At 43.0% G+C, this 18,997-nt stretch overlaps 1 protein-coding gene across 5 annotated transcripts in view; it reads left to right on the top strand.

Annotated features, from left to right (window-relative positions):
* The window catches only part of LOC132393532 (neural cell adhesion molecule 2-like), a 1,581,614-nt gene that overhangs the window by 1,328,268 nt on the left and 234,349 nt on the right, over positions 1 to 18,997 (top strand). For all 5 annotated transcript variants that reach the window (XR_009511912.1, XM_059968913.1, XM_059968912.1 and 2 more), the window contains exons 9-10: positions 7,533 to 7,683; positions 12,105 to 12,292. Coding sequence is in view for 4 of the 5 variants with exons in the window: in XM_059968913.1 (XP_059824896.1) it covers positions 7,533 to 7,683; positions 12,105 to 12,292 (339 nt within the window). In the remaining variant the exon portion in view is untranslated. The remainder of the gene's footprint in view (positions 1 to 7,532; positions 7,684 to 12,104; positions 12,293 to 18,997) is intronic.

Raw genomic sequence — 18,997 nt, forward strand, 5'->3', positions numbered from 1 at the left:
GGAAGGATGTGAAAGCTTCAGAGAGGGTGCAGAGGAGATTTACCACAGTGCTGTCAGGATTAGAGACCATGTCTTATGTGGATAGGTAAGAGTTTTGTTTTTGGAACGGAGGAGGATGAGGGGTGACTTGAGATTTCATATTTTTATGATCAATGTAGTTTATTTCTATTGTTGCACTACTTATTTAATTTAACTACTTTCTGAGACTAATAACAACAGGATAGAAGCTGACCTTGTGCCTGGAGGTACGTGCTTTCAAGCTTTTGTATCTCCTGCTTGAGGGGAAGGGCAGAGGAGAGAATGACAGGGATGGGAGGGGTTATTGATCGTGTTGGCCTCTTTACTAAGGCAGTGGGAAGTGTCCACGGGGTTAGTGGAGGGGAGGCTGGTTTTTACAATGAATTGGATTCTACTCACAACTCTCTGTGAACCTTAAGCAATCAGGTGTCCACCACCTCCTCAGGGCAGCGAATCCCCAATGCTCACTGCCTCTTCAAAGCAGAAATTTCCACACATCTCAGTTAAATCAGCAATATCTTTCTATTGCGCAGAAGATAAAAAAGATTGAAAGTTCAACACCTCTTAACCCAATATTATTTGATTCCTTAATGGACCTCTCAAATAAAGTACTGTGCAAATGTCTTAGGCACATATATATATCTAGGGGATAGACTGGTAATAACAGCTCCTCATTGCTGATGATCAACATTGACGCCCACTGCTCAACTCTCTCTACACCCATAACTATATGGCTAAGCATAGCTCGTGCCATCTATAAATGTGCTGATGATACAACCATCCGTGTACCTTTACAAACTACTCTTAAATATTGCAATTGAACCCGGATCCACCGCTTCTGCTGGCAGCTTGTTTCACACTCTCACTTAGAATACTTGGTGCACCTCTTCTCACACCATAAGACATAGGAGCAGAGTTAGGCCATTGCTCCCATTGAGTCTGCTCCGCCATTCCATCATGGCTGATCCCAGATCCCAGTCAACCGCATACATCCTCCTTCTCGCCATAACCTTTGATGCCCTGACCAATCGGGAACATACCAACTTTCGCTATAAATATACCCACGATCTTGGATTCCACCGCAGTCTATGGCAGAGCATTCCACAGATTCACTACTCGCTGGATAAACAAAATTCCTCCTTACCTCCTTTCTAAAGGGACACCTCTCAGTTTTGAGGCTGTGCCCTTTAGTACTGGACACCTCCTCCGTCGAAAACATCCTCCCCACATCGACCCTATCTAGTCCTTTCAACATTCAGTACGTTTCAGTGAGATCCCCCCGCATTCTTCTAAATTCCCGTGAGAATAGGCCCAAAGTCTGGCACAAGGACTCCAAAGTCCCTCTGCACCTCTGATGTTTGAATTTTCTCCCCAGTTAGATAATAATCTTCACTTCTTTTCCTTTTACCAAAATGCATTATCATACATTTCCCAACACTATATTCCATCTGTCACTTTTTTGCTCATTCTTCCAATTTGTCTAGTTCCTGCTGCAATTGCATTGCTTTCTTAACACTATCTACCCCTACACCAATCATCATATCACCTGCAAACTTTGTCACAAAGCCATCAATTCCATTATCTAAATCATTGACAAACAATGTGAAAAGTAGCGGTCCCTATACTGACCCCTGACGAACACCACTAGTCACTGGCAGCCAACTTGAAAAGACATTCACTGTCTGCCTGTCAGCTATTCTGCTATCTATGTCCTTATCTTTCCTGTAATGCCGTGGGGTTTTATCTAGTCAAACAGCCTAATGTGTGGCACCTTATCAAATGTCTTCTGAAAATCTAAGTAAATGACATCCACTGCCTCTCCTTTGTCCACCCTGCTTGTTACTTCCTCAAAGAACTCTAACAGGCTTGTCAGACAAGATATTCCTTTACAGAAACCATGCAGACTTTGACTTATTTTATCATTAGTCTTTAAGTACCCCAAAACCTCATCATTAATTATAGACTCCAACACTTTCCCAACCACTGAGGTTAGGCTAATTGGCCTATATAGGTAGTTCCCGAGTTACGAATGTCCGACTTATGGACAACTCGTACTTACGAACCGAGGAAGAAGAACGCCATCCGCCATTTTAAGTCGGATCATGATGCCATCCGCCATTTTAAGTCGTTGCCATTGACACTGTGTTGAGTGCTTAACTTTGTATTTGGCTTAATTTTTTCTTAGTAAGATTCACCCTGACCCTGCACCCTCCGTTCAGGTCGGCTAGTGGCGCAGTGAGATCAGCAAGTTCGATCCAGTGACAGACTGCTCCCGTGCCGGGTTGATGTCGATCCAGTGACTCCCGTACCATCCGTGCCGGGTTGATGTCGAGCTCGCAACTCAACCTCGTAAAAAAAACACTGCCACCTCCAGTTTAAATTCCCACGTGGAATATTGTGGATGATCAAATGCCCAAACCCAGCACAGCCCCCACTTGTCCCATTTAGCCTGTCTTAGTGCGGTGGTCCTTAGGACCCAGCGGACCTCAGGAGCTGGTGGAGCTCGGGACCCGCCGCCCACAGTGTTCCTGTTCCATTGACGGGAAGCGATCACGATCGAAAATAAAGTGGAAATAACAAAGCATTTGGAAAGAGCTGAAATGCCATTGGTCTTTGGAAAAGCATTAGGCTATAGTGGGTCAACAATCAGAACAATTTTAAAGGATAACGGATAAAGTGAGAATAATGGAGCATATGAAATGCCCTGCCCTGATGAAAGCTACAATTATTACTAAGCAACTCAATGGTTTAATTATTGGAATACATATGTCTCTTAACTGTTTTATATGCATAGAAAGGTAAAATTTATATACTATATACTAAGACAAACGTTTGACAAACTGACGCTAAATAATACCGGATGTACCTGTTCCGACTTACGTACAAATCTGACTTAAAGACGGATCCAGGAACGGAACTCGTACGTAACCCGGGGACTGCCTGTAATTTCCGTTCTTTTGCCTTCTTCCCTTCTTAAATAATGGAGTGACAGTTACAATTGTCCAATCCTCCGGAACCATGCCAGAATCAGGTGATTTTTGAAAGATCATAACCAATGCATCTGCTTTCTCTTCAGCAACCTCTTTCAGAACTTTGGGATGTTGTCCATCTGGTACAGATGACTTATCCACCTTAAGACCTTTCAGTTTCCCTGGTACTTTTTCCTTTGTAATAGCAATGACATTCACTCCTGCTCCCTGACACTCACAGACCTCTGGCATACTGCTACTGTCTTCCACTATGAAGACTGATGCAAAGTTCTTGTTAAGTTCATCTGCCATTTCTTTGTCCCTCCATTACTAGCTCGCCTGCATCATTTTCCAATGGTCCAAGCTCAATTCTCACTTCCCTTTTACTCTTTATATAACTGAAAAACTTATAGTTTCCTGCTTTATATTATTGGCTATTTTGACCTCATATTGCATCTTTTCCCATCGTACAGCTATTATAGTTGCCTTTTGTTGGATTTTGAAAACTTCCCAGTCATCCAACTTCTCATTCACTTTTGTTGCCTTATATCCCCTTTCCTTGGCTTTTATGCCGTCCTTAATTTCCCTTGTCAGCTGCAATTGCCTACCCCTGCCATTTCAGAATTTCTCCTTCTGTGGGACTTATCTATCCTGTGCCTTTTGAACTACTCCCAGAAACTTCAGCCACCTCTGCCCTGCCATCATCCCCGCCAGTATCCCCTCCAAACTATAGCCAAGATGTGGGGTTGAGATTGCAACCCCACATTCACCTGGGCAAGCTCCTCACTTTGCCTCTGTAATTCCCCTTATTCCATTGTGATCCTGAGACATCTGACTTCTACTTCTCCCTCTCAAATTGCAGTATGGATTCAGTCATATTGTAATCACCGTCTCCTAAGAGTTCCTTTACGTTAAGTTCCCTAATAAATTCTGGATTATTACACAACACCCAATCTAAAACAGCCTTTCCCTGAGTAGGCTCAAGCACAAGCTGCTCTAAAAAGCCATCTGGTAGGCATTCAACACATTCCCTCTCTCGTGATCTGACACCAACCAGATTTTCTCAATCCCCTTGCATATTGAAGCCCCCCCATTACAATTCTGACATTACCCTTATTACATTTCCCTTTCAGCTCCCTTTGCAATCTCAGCCCCACAACTTGGCTACTATTTGGAAGCTGATAAATGATTCCCCTAATGCTTTTTTTACCTTTGCAGTTTCTTAACTCCACCCTCAAAGATTCAACATTCTCTGATGTTTCCTATTGTGGGATATCCAGAAATAGAGAGCACAGCCTCAAAATTGAGGGGCGACCCTTTAGAATAGAAGTAAGGAGGAATTTTTTTAGCCAGAGAGTAGTAAATCTGCGGAATGGTCTGCCACGGACTGCGGTGGAAGCCAAGTCTGTGGATATGTTTAAGGCGGACATTGATTATTTCCCCATCGGTCAGGACATCAAAGGATATGCAGAGAAGGCAGGTGTATGGGGTTGAGTGGGATTTGGGAGCAGCCGTGATGGAATGACGGAGCAAGCTCGATGGGTTGAATGGCCTAATTCTTCTCCTATATCTTATAGTCTTATGGTCTAAGCTACGAATACAATGAGCATCAGCTACTGCGAGACGATGTTGGCAGAGAGTAGTGTTCATGCTCTCTGCCACGAAACTAGGAATTAGTTCTGTTACATCATACCAAGGGGTTTGGTCGGGGGTTTTTGTGTGTAAGTATTGTGAATCGGCTTTCTGTGGATGACTCCCCCCCCCCCCTTTTCATCCAATGAACCAAGAAATAAGATGGCAAGATCGAAGAACCAGTGTGGGAACAAAATGTTTCAGGACATGAGGATTTAATATGCCCAGATGTATACATTTATTTCTCATTCAAAGGATCTGAACTTGATGTTCTGGAAGAACTGATTATTTTTGCAAAGACCTTGGTAAGTTACTGAATAAGATTTACTTTGTTTCAAAGTTGTGATGTTGGAGGATTTGCCGTGAAAGAGTTAAGCTGTATATATATATTTTTTTTTGGGGGGGGGTGGTGTTGAATTTGAATTTGTAGACATACTGACCTGAAACTGAAACTGAGGTTAACCATAATACTTAAGAATAGGTACTCAATTAGTTTCCTAACTAACTAGGGATAGCTAAAAGGGCAAATGTTAGTCTATAAACCTTTAAATAGGAAATAACACTAGATCCAATTAGTTTAAGAATTTTGAGTGATAAAGGTTATTCAAATGACTCTCACTGATTCTAACTAAAAAGCTATGTGGTTTTCATCAATATCTGAGATTTGGAACCTAAAACAGAATGTTGGAATTTTGAATTGTTCTTGCTCATGTAAATATTTCATATATATTGATATTTTTTAATGAACAAACTTACCTCTAGAAGTGTGCGTTTTCTATTCATTGCCTCCTTCTGATACCTGGAGCTTCTGATGGCCTACTAGCGCCAAGTGTAGTACTATGTAATTTGATTTTATCATAGAGTGCAGCCACCAGTCACATAAGATAAGACATGCACTATGCAGGTGTGACACTATCTATTCCCCTCACAGTTTTGTATACCTCTGTCAAATCTCCCCTCATTCTCCTACGCTCCAGGGAAAGAAGTCTTAACCTTTATTCATGAGGAACATTGAAAACTCAGCCAGCTCCATCATGGGCATTAGGCTACGCAGCACCAAGGACATCTTCCAGGAGCAATGCATCCACTATTAAGGACCTCCATCACCCAGGACATGCCCTCTTCTCATAGCTACCATCAGGAAGAAGGTTCAGGTGCCAGAAGGCAGACACTTAAAGATTCAGGAACAGGAGATTCAGGATCTTCCCATCTGGGCAGCAGATCAGCAGATCTCTGAATGCACATTGTACCCATGAACACTAGCTCACTACAGTATTTGTTTTCTTTTTAGCACCACTTATTTAATCTAACAAATACAAAACAACAAACTTATGACATATGCCAGTGATATTAAACTTGATTCTGATTCAGAAGTATTGAACCTTTCCCTATAATGCAGGTCCTCAAGTCCTAGCATCATTCTTATAAATTTTCTTTTTATTCTTTCAATCATATCATGGTCATATTGTATGGTGAAGCAGACTTGAGGAGTCATGTTCCAATATTTGATGTGTTTTTGCAACAGATTTGGAAATACTCCAGAAGACTTTGATAGGAACAGGTGAATAATTGCGAGAAGCCTCCCGCACGTAGCTTGCTGCAGTTATCCTCCACTCTGGTAAAGCCATAAGATGCTTGGTCCTTTAAGGCCAGATAGAAACGAGTATGTATCCTGTATTGGCTAGTCTCAAGTAACAGCAGGGGGAAAGCCAATTATCTTGAGAGAACACAGCTGACAGCAAGGGCAGCTGTATGCAAAAGGAGGTTGGCAGCTGCTTTGGAGAGTTAAAAAAAAATTTCAAGCAAAAAAGTTCAACTTACAGTAATTGCTGGTAAATTGTAACAAATGCTAAGGCCCCACTGATCTGCAGCAGAGATGTGAGATCCTCAACCTTCTCCCAGCTTTCTTGCTTACCTCATTCTCTCAGGTTTGACATTTGATGGCCATTTAATAGGTACCCCTGCACACCTGCTTGTTAATGCAAATCAGCCAGTCATGCAGTAGCAACTCAATGCATGTCGGCATGGTCGGGAGATTCAGTTACACAAACACGAGAAAGCCTGCAGATGCTGGAAGTACAAAGCAACATACACAAAATGCTGGAGGAACTCAGCAGGCCAAGCAGCATCTATGGTAAAGAGTAAACAGTCGACCTCTTTGCAGTCTTGATGAAGGGTCTCAGCCTGAAACATCAACTGTTTACCCTTTTCCACAGATGCTGCCTGGCCTGCTGAGTTCCTCCAGCACTTAGAGTGTTTTGAAGAGGTTCAATTGTTGTTCAGACCAAACATAAATGTTTGAATGTAAGAATAAATGTGAGGATCGATGTGTCTTTGTACATTCTATGTCAGATGGTGGTTTAGTGGATGGTGAACAGTGTTGTCTAAGGCTACAATGGGGAGGTCTGAGTACCTCAAAACTGCTGATCTCCTGGGATTTCTATGCTCAACTGATTCTAGAATTTACAGAGAATGGTGCAAAAAACAAACACCATGGAGGACAGAGGAGAACAGCCAGACTGATTCAAGCTGACGGGAAGGTGACAGTAACTCAAATAAACCACAAGATACAACAATGGTGTGAAGAAGGGGATCTCTGAATGTACAACACATCGAACCTCAAAGTGGATGGGCTACAGCCGCAGAAGACCATGGACATACAGTGGCCACTTTATTAAGTACAGAATGTTGCTAATGAAGTTGCCACTGAATGTAAAGCTCAATTTTGTTGCTGGTAAATTGCCCCGCTGATTTGCAGCAGAGATGTGATATCCCTGACCCTCTCCCAGCGTTCCCGCTCATCTCACTCTCTCAGGGTCCAAATTAAGTTCTATAAAACCTCAGGTGAATTTGTTCAACCTTGAATTCGCACACCACACTAATGGTTTTAATCATTTTTTTTTTTCACAACAGGTCCGGAATGAGAGAGTTGAGGTTCAGAGTCAGAAGGGGAAATCTTCACTGCACATCAGAAACATTGAGCCGAGTGACTCGGGGGCTTATCACTGTGAAGCTGTCAGTCCAATTGGGCAAGACCAGAAGAGCATGCATTTAGATATTCAGTGTAAGTACAAGCGTTTAATAATGTTAAGCACAGCCTCAATCATCTCTGTTATTCACCTCTATTATTCATTTGTGGTGGGGGGGGGGCTGGTGGAGATACGTATCTACCAAAGGAGGTGTAAGGCACCTTTGAACAAGGTGTACTACCTGATTAGCGCCCCCCCCCCCACAGACCAGGGTCATGTGAAGCCATGGGAGCAGGTGGTGGTGGTCATGTGCGCAGCTGGTGCTTATCACAAGTCCTAGTAATGCAACAGCTAATGCTTTGCAGACAGTCTCTGAAGAGGGTCGATAATGGCTGGGGTCACCTGTATTGTAAACATGCTACCCAGCAGAAGGCAATGGCAAGCCGCTTCCTTAGAAAAAATTGCAAAGAGCAATCATGGTCATGAGACCATGATTACCCACGTCATATGACACAGGACATAATGATGATGCTGATTACTCATTTCATCTTATCACTGCCCATTCAAGCTGACAATTGCCGAAGATGCGGGTGAGATCCTTCCTCATCACATCTTGCTGACCCCAGAAATCCTGAGCAACATGCATAAAGTGTTGGAGGAACTCAGCAACTCAGGCAGCATCTATGGAATGGAATAAACAGTCAACATTTTGAGCTGAGACCCTTCGTAAGGACTGGAAAAGAAGGGAGCAGATGCCAGAATATTAAGGTGGGGGAGGTGGAAGGGCACAAGCTGGCTGTTGATAAGTGAGGGGGCAGAGTGGAAGGGTTTGCTGCCCACTGCAAAATCTCCTTGAGGGATGCCTGCCCTGAATAAGTTTAACTCTTCTCTTCCGGTGTTCAGTGAGGTCCTCTCATCCCTGGTAACATAACAATGATGGGGCAAGTGAGGTTGAGTTATCACCTTCGGTTCAAGAACCTGATGGTTGTGAGGTGATAAATATTCCTGAAGCTCCTGTACCTTCTTGCTAAAGGCATCAATGAAAAGAGAGCAAACATGAGGAAATCTGCAGATGCTGGAAATTCAAGCAACACACACAAAATGCTGGTGGAACACAGCAGGCCAGGCAGCATCTATAAGGAGTAGCACTGTCGATGTTTTGGGCCAAGACCCTTCGTCAGGACTTAGAGAGTCCTGGCTTGGGTAGTGGGAATCCCTAATGATGAATGCTGCTTTTCTGTGACAACTCTCCATGTTGATATGACTCGTGCTAGGCCCAAGACAGGTCCTCCAAAATGATAACACCGAGGAATTTAAGTTGCTGACCCTCTCCACCTCTGATACACCGATGAAGATTGACTCCTGGACCTCTGGTTTCCTCCTCCTGAAATCAATAATCAGGCCCTTGGTCATGCTGACATTAAGGAATTGTTGTTGTGGCACCACTCCGCCAAATTTTCAGTCTCTTTATATGTCGCTTCACTACCACCTTTGATTTGGCATGCGACAGTAATGTTATTGGAAGACTTGTAATTAACATTGGAGCTGTGCTTAGCTACACAATCATAAGAATAAAGCAAGTAGAACAGGGAACTAAGCACATGCCTTGTGGTACACCTGTGCTGATGGAGACCATGGAGGAGATGTAGTTCAAGTCAAGTCAAGTCAAGTCAAGTCACTTTTGATTGTCATTTTGACCATTGACAGCTGGTACAGTACACAGTAAAAAAGAAACAATGTTCCTCCAGGACCCTGGTGCAACATGAAACAACACAAAACTAAACTAGACCATGTGAGACAGCACAAGGCTACACTAGACTATGTAAAACAACATAAAAACTGCACTAGACTACAGACCTGCGCAGGACTACATAAAGTGCACAAGACAGTGCAGGGCAGTACAATAATTAATAAACAAGACAATAGGCACAGTAGAGGACAAATTTCAATATAAATGATGTAGATGTCGGTCTAGACTCTGGGTATCGAGGATTCTGATGGCTTAGGGGAAGAAACTGTTGCTCAGTCTGGTCGTGAGAGCCCGAATGCTTCGGCACCTTTTGCCAGATGGCAGGAGGGAGAAGAGTTTGTGTGAGGGGTGCGTGGGGTCCTTCACAATACTGTTAGCTTTGCAGGTGCAGCATGTGGTGTAAACGTCTGTAATAGCGGGAAGAGTGACCCCAGTGATCTTCTCATCTGACCTCACTATCCACTGCAGGGTCTTGCGATCCGAGACAGTGCAATTCCCAAACCAAGCAGTGATGCAACTGCTCAGAATGCTCTCGATACATTCGCTGTAGAAGGTGATGAGGATGGGGGGTGGGAGATGGACTTTTCTCAGCCTTCACAGAAAGTAGAGAAAGTTGCTGGGCTTTCTTGCCAATCTGAAACAGACTGGAGTCTGCAGAGGAAATCGAGGATCCAATTACACAAGGTATTGAGACCAAGGTCTTGAAACTTTTGAGGGGATGATAGCATTTAGTGCTGAACTGTAGTCGATAAGGAGCATCCTGATGTATGTGTCTTTGCTGTCCCGATGTTCCAGGGTTGAGTGAAGAGCCAATGAGATGGCATCTGCAGTGGACCTGTTGCGCTGGTATGCAAATTGGAGTGAATCTAAGTTGCTACCAATTTCAGGAACAATTCAATCATCAGGTTCCTGGACCAGAGTGGATAACTTCACTCACCTCAACTCTGAACTAATTCCATTATCTAATGGACTCCCTTTCAAGGACTCTGAGATCATGCTGATTTATTTATTGTTATTGGTTTGTTTTGTTTTTTTCACAATTTGTCTTCTTATGCACATCAACTATTTTCTATATAGCTTTTATTGATTCTATTGTATTTCTCTGTTCTACTGTGAATTCCTGTAAATATGTGAATCTCAGGGTAGTACAGTGTATATAGTGACATGTACATACTTTCATTACAAATTTGCCTTGAACTTTGAAATTTTTTCTTCCTTTGCACTTTTCTTGAATGTCAGAAGCAGGAATACTGAGTATTTCCATGTAGAAAGAACTGACATGGCTCCCTCCTGATGCAAATCCCCACAAGCGAGAGTAAAGCAACATCTGCCCATTCACCTCCTCCCTCACCTGTATTCAGGGCAACAAATGGTCCTTCCAGGTGAGGCAACACTTCACCTGTGAATCTGTTGGTATCACCTATTGTATCTGTTGCTCCCAGTGTGGCTTCTTCTACATTGGTGAGACACAACGTAATTGGAAGACTTTTGTATTCCATTCTGTCCGCCAAAAGCTGAATTTTCTGGTGGCCAACCATTTTAATTCCTATTCCCATTCCCATTATGATATTTTAGTCCATGGTCTCCTCTTCTGACATGATGACGGCTCTCTCAGGGTGGAGAAGCAAGTCCTCCTATTCCTCCAATCTGATTCCATGAATATCAGTTTCTCCCTCTGGTGATTTTTTTCCTCGTTGCTCTTTTCCTCTCCCCCTCCCCTCTTCTTCTATTCTCTACACTGGGCCTTTACCTCTTCTCCTCACCTACCTATCACTCCCCACCCCCCCGGTGCCTTTCCTTCTTTTCTTTCTCCCATAGTCCACATCTTCTTTTCCAGCCCTTTACCATTCCCACTTAGCTTCACTTATCACCTTCTAGTTAGTCCCCCACCAACCTTCATATTATAACATCTTCCCCCTTCCTTTCCTGTCCTGAAAAAGGGTCTCAGTCCAAAATGTCAACTGTTTATCCATTTCCACAGACGCTCCCTGATGTGCTGAGCTCCTCCAGCAGTTGCTTTGGATTTCCAGCATCTGCAGAATTTCTTGTGTTTATATCATGAAGTTAGGTGTTTTGTCGCAGCAGTAACATGTAAGACGTAAAAAATTCTAATAAATTGCAATAAGAATATATTAAAGGTAAATAAATTGTGCAAGAAAAGAGCAAGATATTGAGGTAGTGTTCATGGGCTCGTAGACTATTTGGATTTCTGATGGCACAGCAGAAGAAATCTATGCTGTCACTGCCTCTATTTTAGCAGGGATCTCACTATAAAGTCTAGGACCTGAGAGCAAGCCTCCAAATTGAAGGATGTCCATTTAGAACCGAAACGAGGAGGAATTTCTTTTGCCAGAGGGTGGTGAATCTGTGGAATTCATTGTCAGGACAGCTGTGGAGGTCAAGTAATTGAGTACATTTAAAGTGGAGGCTGATAGATTGTTAATTCGTAAAAATATCAAAGGTTACAGAGAGAAGGCAAGAGAATGGGAGTGAGAGGAATAATAAATCAGCCATGATAAAATGGCACAGCAGGCTCAGTGGGCTGAATGGCCTAATTCTGTTCCCATGTCCTATGATCTTCTGGTTTTTATTCACACTGCACAGTTTCCCAATAAGAAATGAGTGAGGGAAACATCACTGAAATCCAGAAGCCTGGTCTGTGTGCTAAGTTTATTCTTTTCCGTCATAACCTGGTTAATTGCAAACCAGGACAGTTCTGTGTCCACGAGTTTCCATGGTCAACTTCTTCCTTTTTTTCCCCCTCAGATGCTCCAAAGTTTCTCTCAACCCAGGTGACCTACTACTCCTGGGAGGGAAACTCCGTCAACATCAGCTGTGACGTTGCAGCCAACCCCCAGCCATCCATCCGCTGGAAGAAGGAGGGGGTTGAGCTCTCAGATTTGAACACATCTGCTGTCAGCATTTACAAGAAGGGGACCAAGATACTTCTGGAGGTGGGTAAGAGGTTTTCCTTATGGTGCATTGTGCGATAAATGGGTGAACTCTGACCTTGCTCTAATAGCAGTGCTGAGTTTAGCCAATCAACTCAAATTCTTATAAGTTCCCATGGCATAGCATCATAGAGCATACATCACAGAGTCAACTTCTTCAGCCCATCTAGTCTGTGCCAAACTATTAATCTGCCTAGTCCCATCGACCTCCATCTGGGTCATAGCCATCCTTAACCCTCCCATCCATGTTCTCGGTTCCATCCTGAGACACCACCTCTGCAGAATTTTGTGTCAAAGTTTGTATGACCATTGCAATAGAATATCTATTGGGCTAAAGTCACACTGGTAATACAAATGTTCTCCTTGTCAAATCAGGCAGCATCTATGGAGGGGAATAAATCACCCCAAAACTGAGGCAGCACAGGTGGTCAAGCAGCATCTGTTGGGAGAGAAACTACCGCTGGAATCTGGAAAGGAATCGTTTATTAGGTGGGGAAACCCGGGATGGGAAAGGAGAAATAAAATATCTAAATAAAAACTGTTTCAGAAGACACACGATAGGTCGGGCAGCATCTACAGAGTCAGAAACAGTCCCAGTGTGGGATTGCTCATGTGGAGTTTAATGGACTGAATTGGGCACCACTGTAGCATAACAGTTAGTGCGACAGTATGTCAGCTCAGTGCATTCCAGAGTTCAGAGTTCAATTCTGGCACTGTAAGGAGTCTGTTCATCCTCCCTATAGAGTGTATGGATTTTCCCCAGGTGCTTTGGTTTCCTCCCACAGTCCAAAGACCTAACGGGTAGTTAATTGGTCATTATGAATTGTCCCATGATCAGGTTTGTCGGGGGTTGCTGAGGCAGCACAGCTCAAAGGGCTGGTAGGGCCTACTTCACACTATATCATTAAATTAATAAACAGTCGACGTTTGAGGCCAAGACCCTTCATCAAAACTAATGAAAAATCAACCACTTATTTCCCTCCAGAGATGCTGCCTGACTGGACAAGTGAGGTCAGGGTCAAGTGAAACGTGGCAAATTTCTTTAGCTACTGAGGAAAGAGAAGGACTGGTTAGCTTTCTTGGCTGTGGTGTCTACGTGATTGGAAAAGGACGGGCTGTTGGTAATGTTCACAACTAGAAATTTAAAATCCTCAACTCTCTCAGTCTCAGCACTGTTGATAGAATCGGGAGTGCAAGTACAACCCCTCTCCTGTTGATGTTACATCAAAGAAAGTGAAACTTTTCCAGAGAAGTAATTACTGAATACCAGTGATTATTATTATCATTCACTCTAATTTCATTAAGTTTAACAGAGGTTGGTTGTCAATATATAATACATTCATCAGCTGAGTGCTATTTTTTATAATAATCAAAAATAATCAGTCTTGCCAAGTACTATTTAAAATCAAAGAAACAATCCTGACTGAACCAAAACTATAAGCCTAAAGGTTCCAATCTTAATTATTATATGTACATTTGTGTCTTCTGGGTATTGATCCACTTGCAAGTGATACTGTTTCTTCTAATCTACACCATTAAAATTTCTTGTCGTTGTGGACAATATTAAATCTCTTAAGCTTCACAAGGAAAGCAAACCAATAGATTTCTTAAATCATGTTTGGGATCTAAGTATTGCTATCAAGGCCAGCATTTATTGCCTGCCTGTAATTTCCCTTGAGAAGGTAGTACTTCATTACTTTATTGTACTGCTGAAGAACTTCTGGTGAAGGCCCGGCCATGGTATTATTGGGGAGGGAATTCCAAGATCTGATGATGAGTGAAAGGCAATGTATTTGCAGATATGTGACTTGGAGAGGATCTGGCCAGTAGTACTGTAATTCTCCTGCTCCCCCTTGTCCTTCTTAATGGTGGAGGTTGCAGATGAAAAGGACACTGGGTATGATTGCTACGGAAAAGGTCTTCATTCAGAGTATGAATCAAGATGTTATGTTGCAGTTGTTCAAGTCATGAGTTAAACCACACTTAGGGTATTCTGCACAGTTCTGGTTGCCACAATACTTGGACAGTGTGGTGGCAACACAGAGAGTGCAGAAGAGATTCACTGGGATATCACCTGGAATTATGGAGCAAAAGATTATCTTTATTTATCAGATGTACGTTGAAACATCAAAGCATAGAGTGAAATCGATATTTGCGTCAATGACCAACTCAGCTCAAGGATGAGCTGGAGGCAGCCAGCAAGCGTCACCAATATAGCATGCCCACAACTTACTGAGTGCATCTTTGGGATGTGGGCGGTGACTGGAGCACCCAAAGGAAACCTACACCATCACAGGGAGAGCGTTCAAACTCCTTACAGACATCAGCGGAAATTGAACCCAGTTCACCAGCACTGTAAAGTGCCAAGCTACCGTGTCAGTAGTTTATGGAGAGACTGGAAAGACTGGACTTATTCTGACTGGAAAGAAGGATGGAAGGATCACCTTATAGAGGTTTATAAAATTATGAGAGGCTTAGTTTTATTTCCCTGGCAAGGCATTCTAAGACTAAAGCACGTTTAAAGGAGATTGAAGTTATTTTTCATACAGACGGTAAATGGAATGAGGTGCCAGAGGGGGTGATTGAGACAGTTATAGTTACAACATACAAAGGACATTTGGACAAGTACTTAGTTGGGGAAGGCGTAGAGAGGTAGGGAGAGTATTCTGACCATTTGTATCACCACCAATGCATGGGATTGAAAAAGCTGTAGACGGTTGCAAATTCAGCCAGCTTTATCATGGGCACTGGCTTCCCCACTATCAAGGACATCTTCAGAACGCGATGCCTCAAGAAGGCAGCATCCATCATTAAAGACTCTCACCATCCAGGACATGCCCTCTGCTCATTGCTACCATCGGAAAGGAGCTACAGGTGTGTGAAGACACATAGTCAACATATTAGGAACAGCTTCTTCCCCTCCACCATCACATTTCTGAATGGACAATGAATCCATGGACATCAGTTTTTTTCCCCTCTTTCTTTGCGCTACTTTTTTATATTACTTCTTGCAACTGTAGAAATATTTTTATTATGTAGTGCACCGTACAGCTGCCTCGACTCTAAAAGTGATTTACAGACAGCACAGTCATGTCTCAGTAGCTTTGAGTTTGCTCTCTTGTTTCTAGGACAAAGATGATGCCAGTTTGTATCAGCTTCCCACACAGACTGGTTCAATCAAGTTACAGTGGGGAAATTAGCTCTGACGCCACTTTAATTATGAACGGAGACTCTGTTAATCTCATTATTTTAGGGTCATTAGATCTAAATGCCATCCTAATTTCCAGCTGTTACTCATCCAATTAAATCCAGAGAGGAAGAGCGCCTCATCATTTTTTTTTTAATTCAAGATTCAATCAAGATTGTTTAATGTCATTTCCAGTGGAAAGGAGAACAAAATAATTGTTACTCCGGATCTGATGCAGCACACAAAAAAACACAATAATAATTTTTTAAAAACCAAATTAAATAGGAGTACTTAAGATACTGTAGCTTCTATACACAGATTGATTGTATGTTCATGAAGTGAAGCTAGGCACAAGCCTGTCTGCACCCATAAATGGAACAAACTCCACTTTTGCCAGACTTGCTTGCAAAGTAAATCCTGAACTTTTACTTCCAGTCAATTTTCAGCAGGCCAGATTAAGTAGGTTCTCAAGGAAATGTGGAATGATGCTGTGTGGAAGGGACCATTTGGCCCATTAAGCCACTGTAGCCATTTGAGGGAACTTTCTCGTTGCCATAGCAACATACAGTGCAGAAACAGGCCCTTCAGTTTACTAGCTGTACTGACCATCAAACACCAATTTTTTCACCGATCCTACAAAAACTTTTATTCTCCCCTCAATCCCATCAACTACCCCTTGATTCTACCACACACTGAGGATGATGATGGGTGGCGCAGCAGTGTAGCCATTAGTGTAACACCATTGCAATACCAGCAACCCAGGTTCAATTCCACTGCAGTCTGTAAGGAATTTGTATATTTTCCCCTTGACTGCATGGCTTTCCTCCAGGCGCTCTGGTTTCCTCCCAGCTTCCAAAGATGTGTGGGCTATTGGTCACATGAGTGTAATTGGGTGGCATGGGCTCGTTGAGCCAGAAGGGTCTGTTACTGTGCTGTACATCTGAGTAAACCAAGTAATTTACAGTGGCCAATTAACCCACTTTAACTTCACCATGGATGGTTCCAAGCCCAGCTGCAAAAGGCGGAGGGTTGGGCACGGGGACTAGCAAACCCATCCCGTAAAAACCCAAAGCAACAGAAATGCCAACAGAGGCTCCACAAACCTCATCTCTGGGAGAGGAAATATCTTCAGAGATGGGCTGCACCTGGGGACAATGTGAAAGACTGGCCAGGGATAGAGGTCTCTGGCGAGCTGCTTCTGTGACCTATGCCCCAGTTGGGGTGACGGGCTGGAGAAGAAGAAGAATTAACCCACTGACTCACATTTTTTGGGGATAAAACATGGAACAGTACAGCACAAAAACAGGCCCTTCAATTCAAACTAATTAAATTAGTAACCAGAAGACTAACTAAATTAATCTCTTCCACCTCCACAATTTCCATTTCCTTCCATTTTCCTCATGTTCATCTACCTATCTAAATGCCTCTTAAAAGCCCCTGTTTTTTCTGCATCTACCATCACCCCAGGCAGTGCATTCCAAACACCCCCCACTATCTGTGTAGAAAAGGTTCCTCCCCATATCTCCTTTGAAATTACGTGCCTCAACTTAGATTCACGCCTATTGGGATATGGGAGGAAACCACAGAGGACCCAGCACGAACCCACAAGAAAACCTGCAAACTCCACACAGACCGTACCAGTGGTCGGGATGAAACCTGTGGGGTAACAGCTCTGGTAACTGTACAACTGTGATGCCCAGCTGGATCTAACTTATTGCACCTCCAGCTCTCCATTACCCAACAATATTTCGCTCTAACCTCTCGTTACTCTAATCACTCTTTACTCTAATCCTCACCATGATGCAAATGTTCCCTATGGAGGGGGAGTCTAGGACCGTGGGCACAGCCTCAGAATACAAAGAAGTCCCTTTAGAAGTACAAGTTAATTTTATTATCGAAGTGCATATATGTCACCATTTACAACACTGAGATTAATTTTCCTGCAGGTATACTCAGCAAATCTATAGAATAGTAACTATAACAGGATCAATGAAATCAACCAGAGTGCAGAAGATAACAAACTATGCAAATCCAAATATAAATAACAAGAACATGAGATAATGAGATAAAGAGTCCTATAAGTAAAATCATTGACTTTCGGAACATTTCAATAATGGGGCAAGTGACTGTAGTTATCCCCTTTTATACAAGATGGGTGAGGGGTAGGAACTGTTTTTGAACCTGGTAGTGTGAGTCCTGATGCTCTTGTAGCTTCTACCCGATGGCAGCAGCGAGAAGAGAACCTGACTTGAGTGGAGGAGATCTCTGAAGATGGATGCGGCTTTCCTATGACAGCAGTTCATGTAGATGTGCTCAATGGATGGGAGGGCTTTACTCGTGATGTACTGGGCCAAATCCACTACCTTTTATAGGATTTTTCTCTCAAAGGCATTGATGTTTCCATACCAGGCCATGATACAGCCAGTCAATACACTTTCCACTACACATCTATATAAGTTTGTCGGTATTTTAGAACAGAGATAAGGAGGAATTTTTCTGAGCCAGAGGGTGGTGAATCTGTGGAATTCACTTCATTGTCAAGTCATTGTGTATATTTAAAATGGAGGTTGATAGATTCTTGATTAGTAAGAGGGTCAAATGTTATGGGGAGAATGAAGTTGAAGAAAATAAAAATCAGCCATGATCGAGTGGTGGAGCAGACTTGATGGGACGAAAAGACCATAAGACCATAATACATAGGAGCAGAATTAAGCCATCTGGCCCATCGAGTATGTGTTGCCATTCAATCATGGCTGATCCTTTTTTCTATCTCCTCCTCAACCCCAGTTCCTGGCCTTCTCCCCGTAGCCTTTGACACCATGTCCAATCAAGAACCTATCAATCTCTGCCTTAAGTATACCCAACGACCTGGCCTCCACAGCTGTATGTGGCAACAAATTCCACAAATTCACCACATTTCTCCACATCTCTTTTTGAAAAGGCACCCCTCTATCCTGAGGTTGTGCCCTCTTGTCCTAGACTATCTCACCATGGGAAACATTCTTACCATATCTACTCTCTCTAGGCCTTCAACATCCGATAGGTTTCAATGAGATCCCCCCCCCCAATCCTTCTGAATTCCAGCGAGTACAGACCCAGAGCCATCAAATGTTCCTGAATGATAAGAGTTGCATTCCTGGAATCATCCTTGTGAACCTCCTCTGAACCCTCTCCAATGCCAGCACATCTTTTCTAAGATAGGGGGCCCAAAACTCTTCACAATACTCAAGGTGAGGCCTCACCAGTGCCTTATAAAACCTCGGCATCATATCCTTGCTCTTGTATTCTAGACCTCTTGAAATGAATGCTAACATGGCATTTGCCTTCCTCACCACCGACTCGACCTGCAAGTTAACCTTCAGGGTGTTCTGCACAAGGACTCCCAAGACCCTCTGCATCTCAGATTCTTGGATTTTCTCTCTGTTTAGAAAATAATTCAAAAAGCCTAATTCTGCTCCTATGTTTTATGGTCTTAAACAATTTTGCTTTGAGAACTGGTACATTTCAAAACACAATGTTTA

The sequence above is a fragment of the Hypanus sabinus genome, chromosome 4 (assembly GCF_030144855.1).
Source record: "Hypanus sabinus isolate sHypSab1 chromosome 4, sHypSab1.hap1, whole genome shotgun sequence".
Lineage (NCBI taxonomy): Eukaryota > Metazoa > Chordata > Chondrichthyes > Myliobatiformes > Dasyatidae > Hypanus > Hypanus sabinus.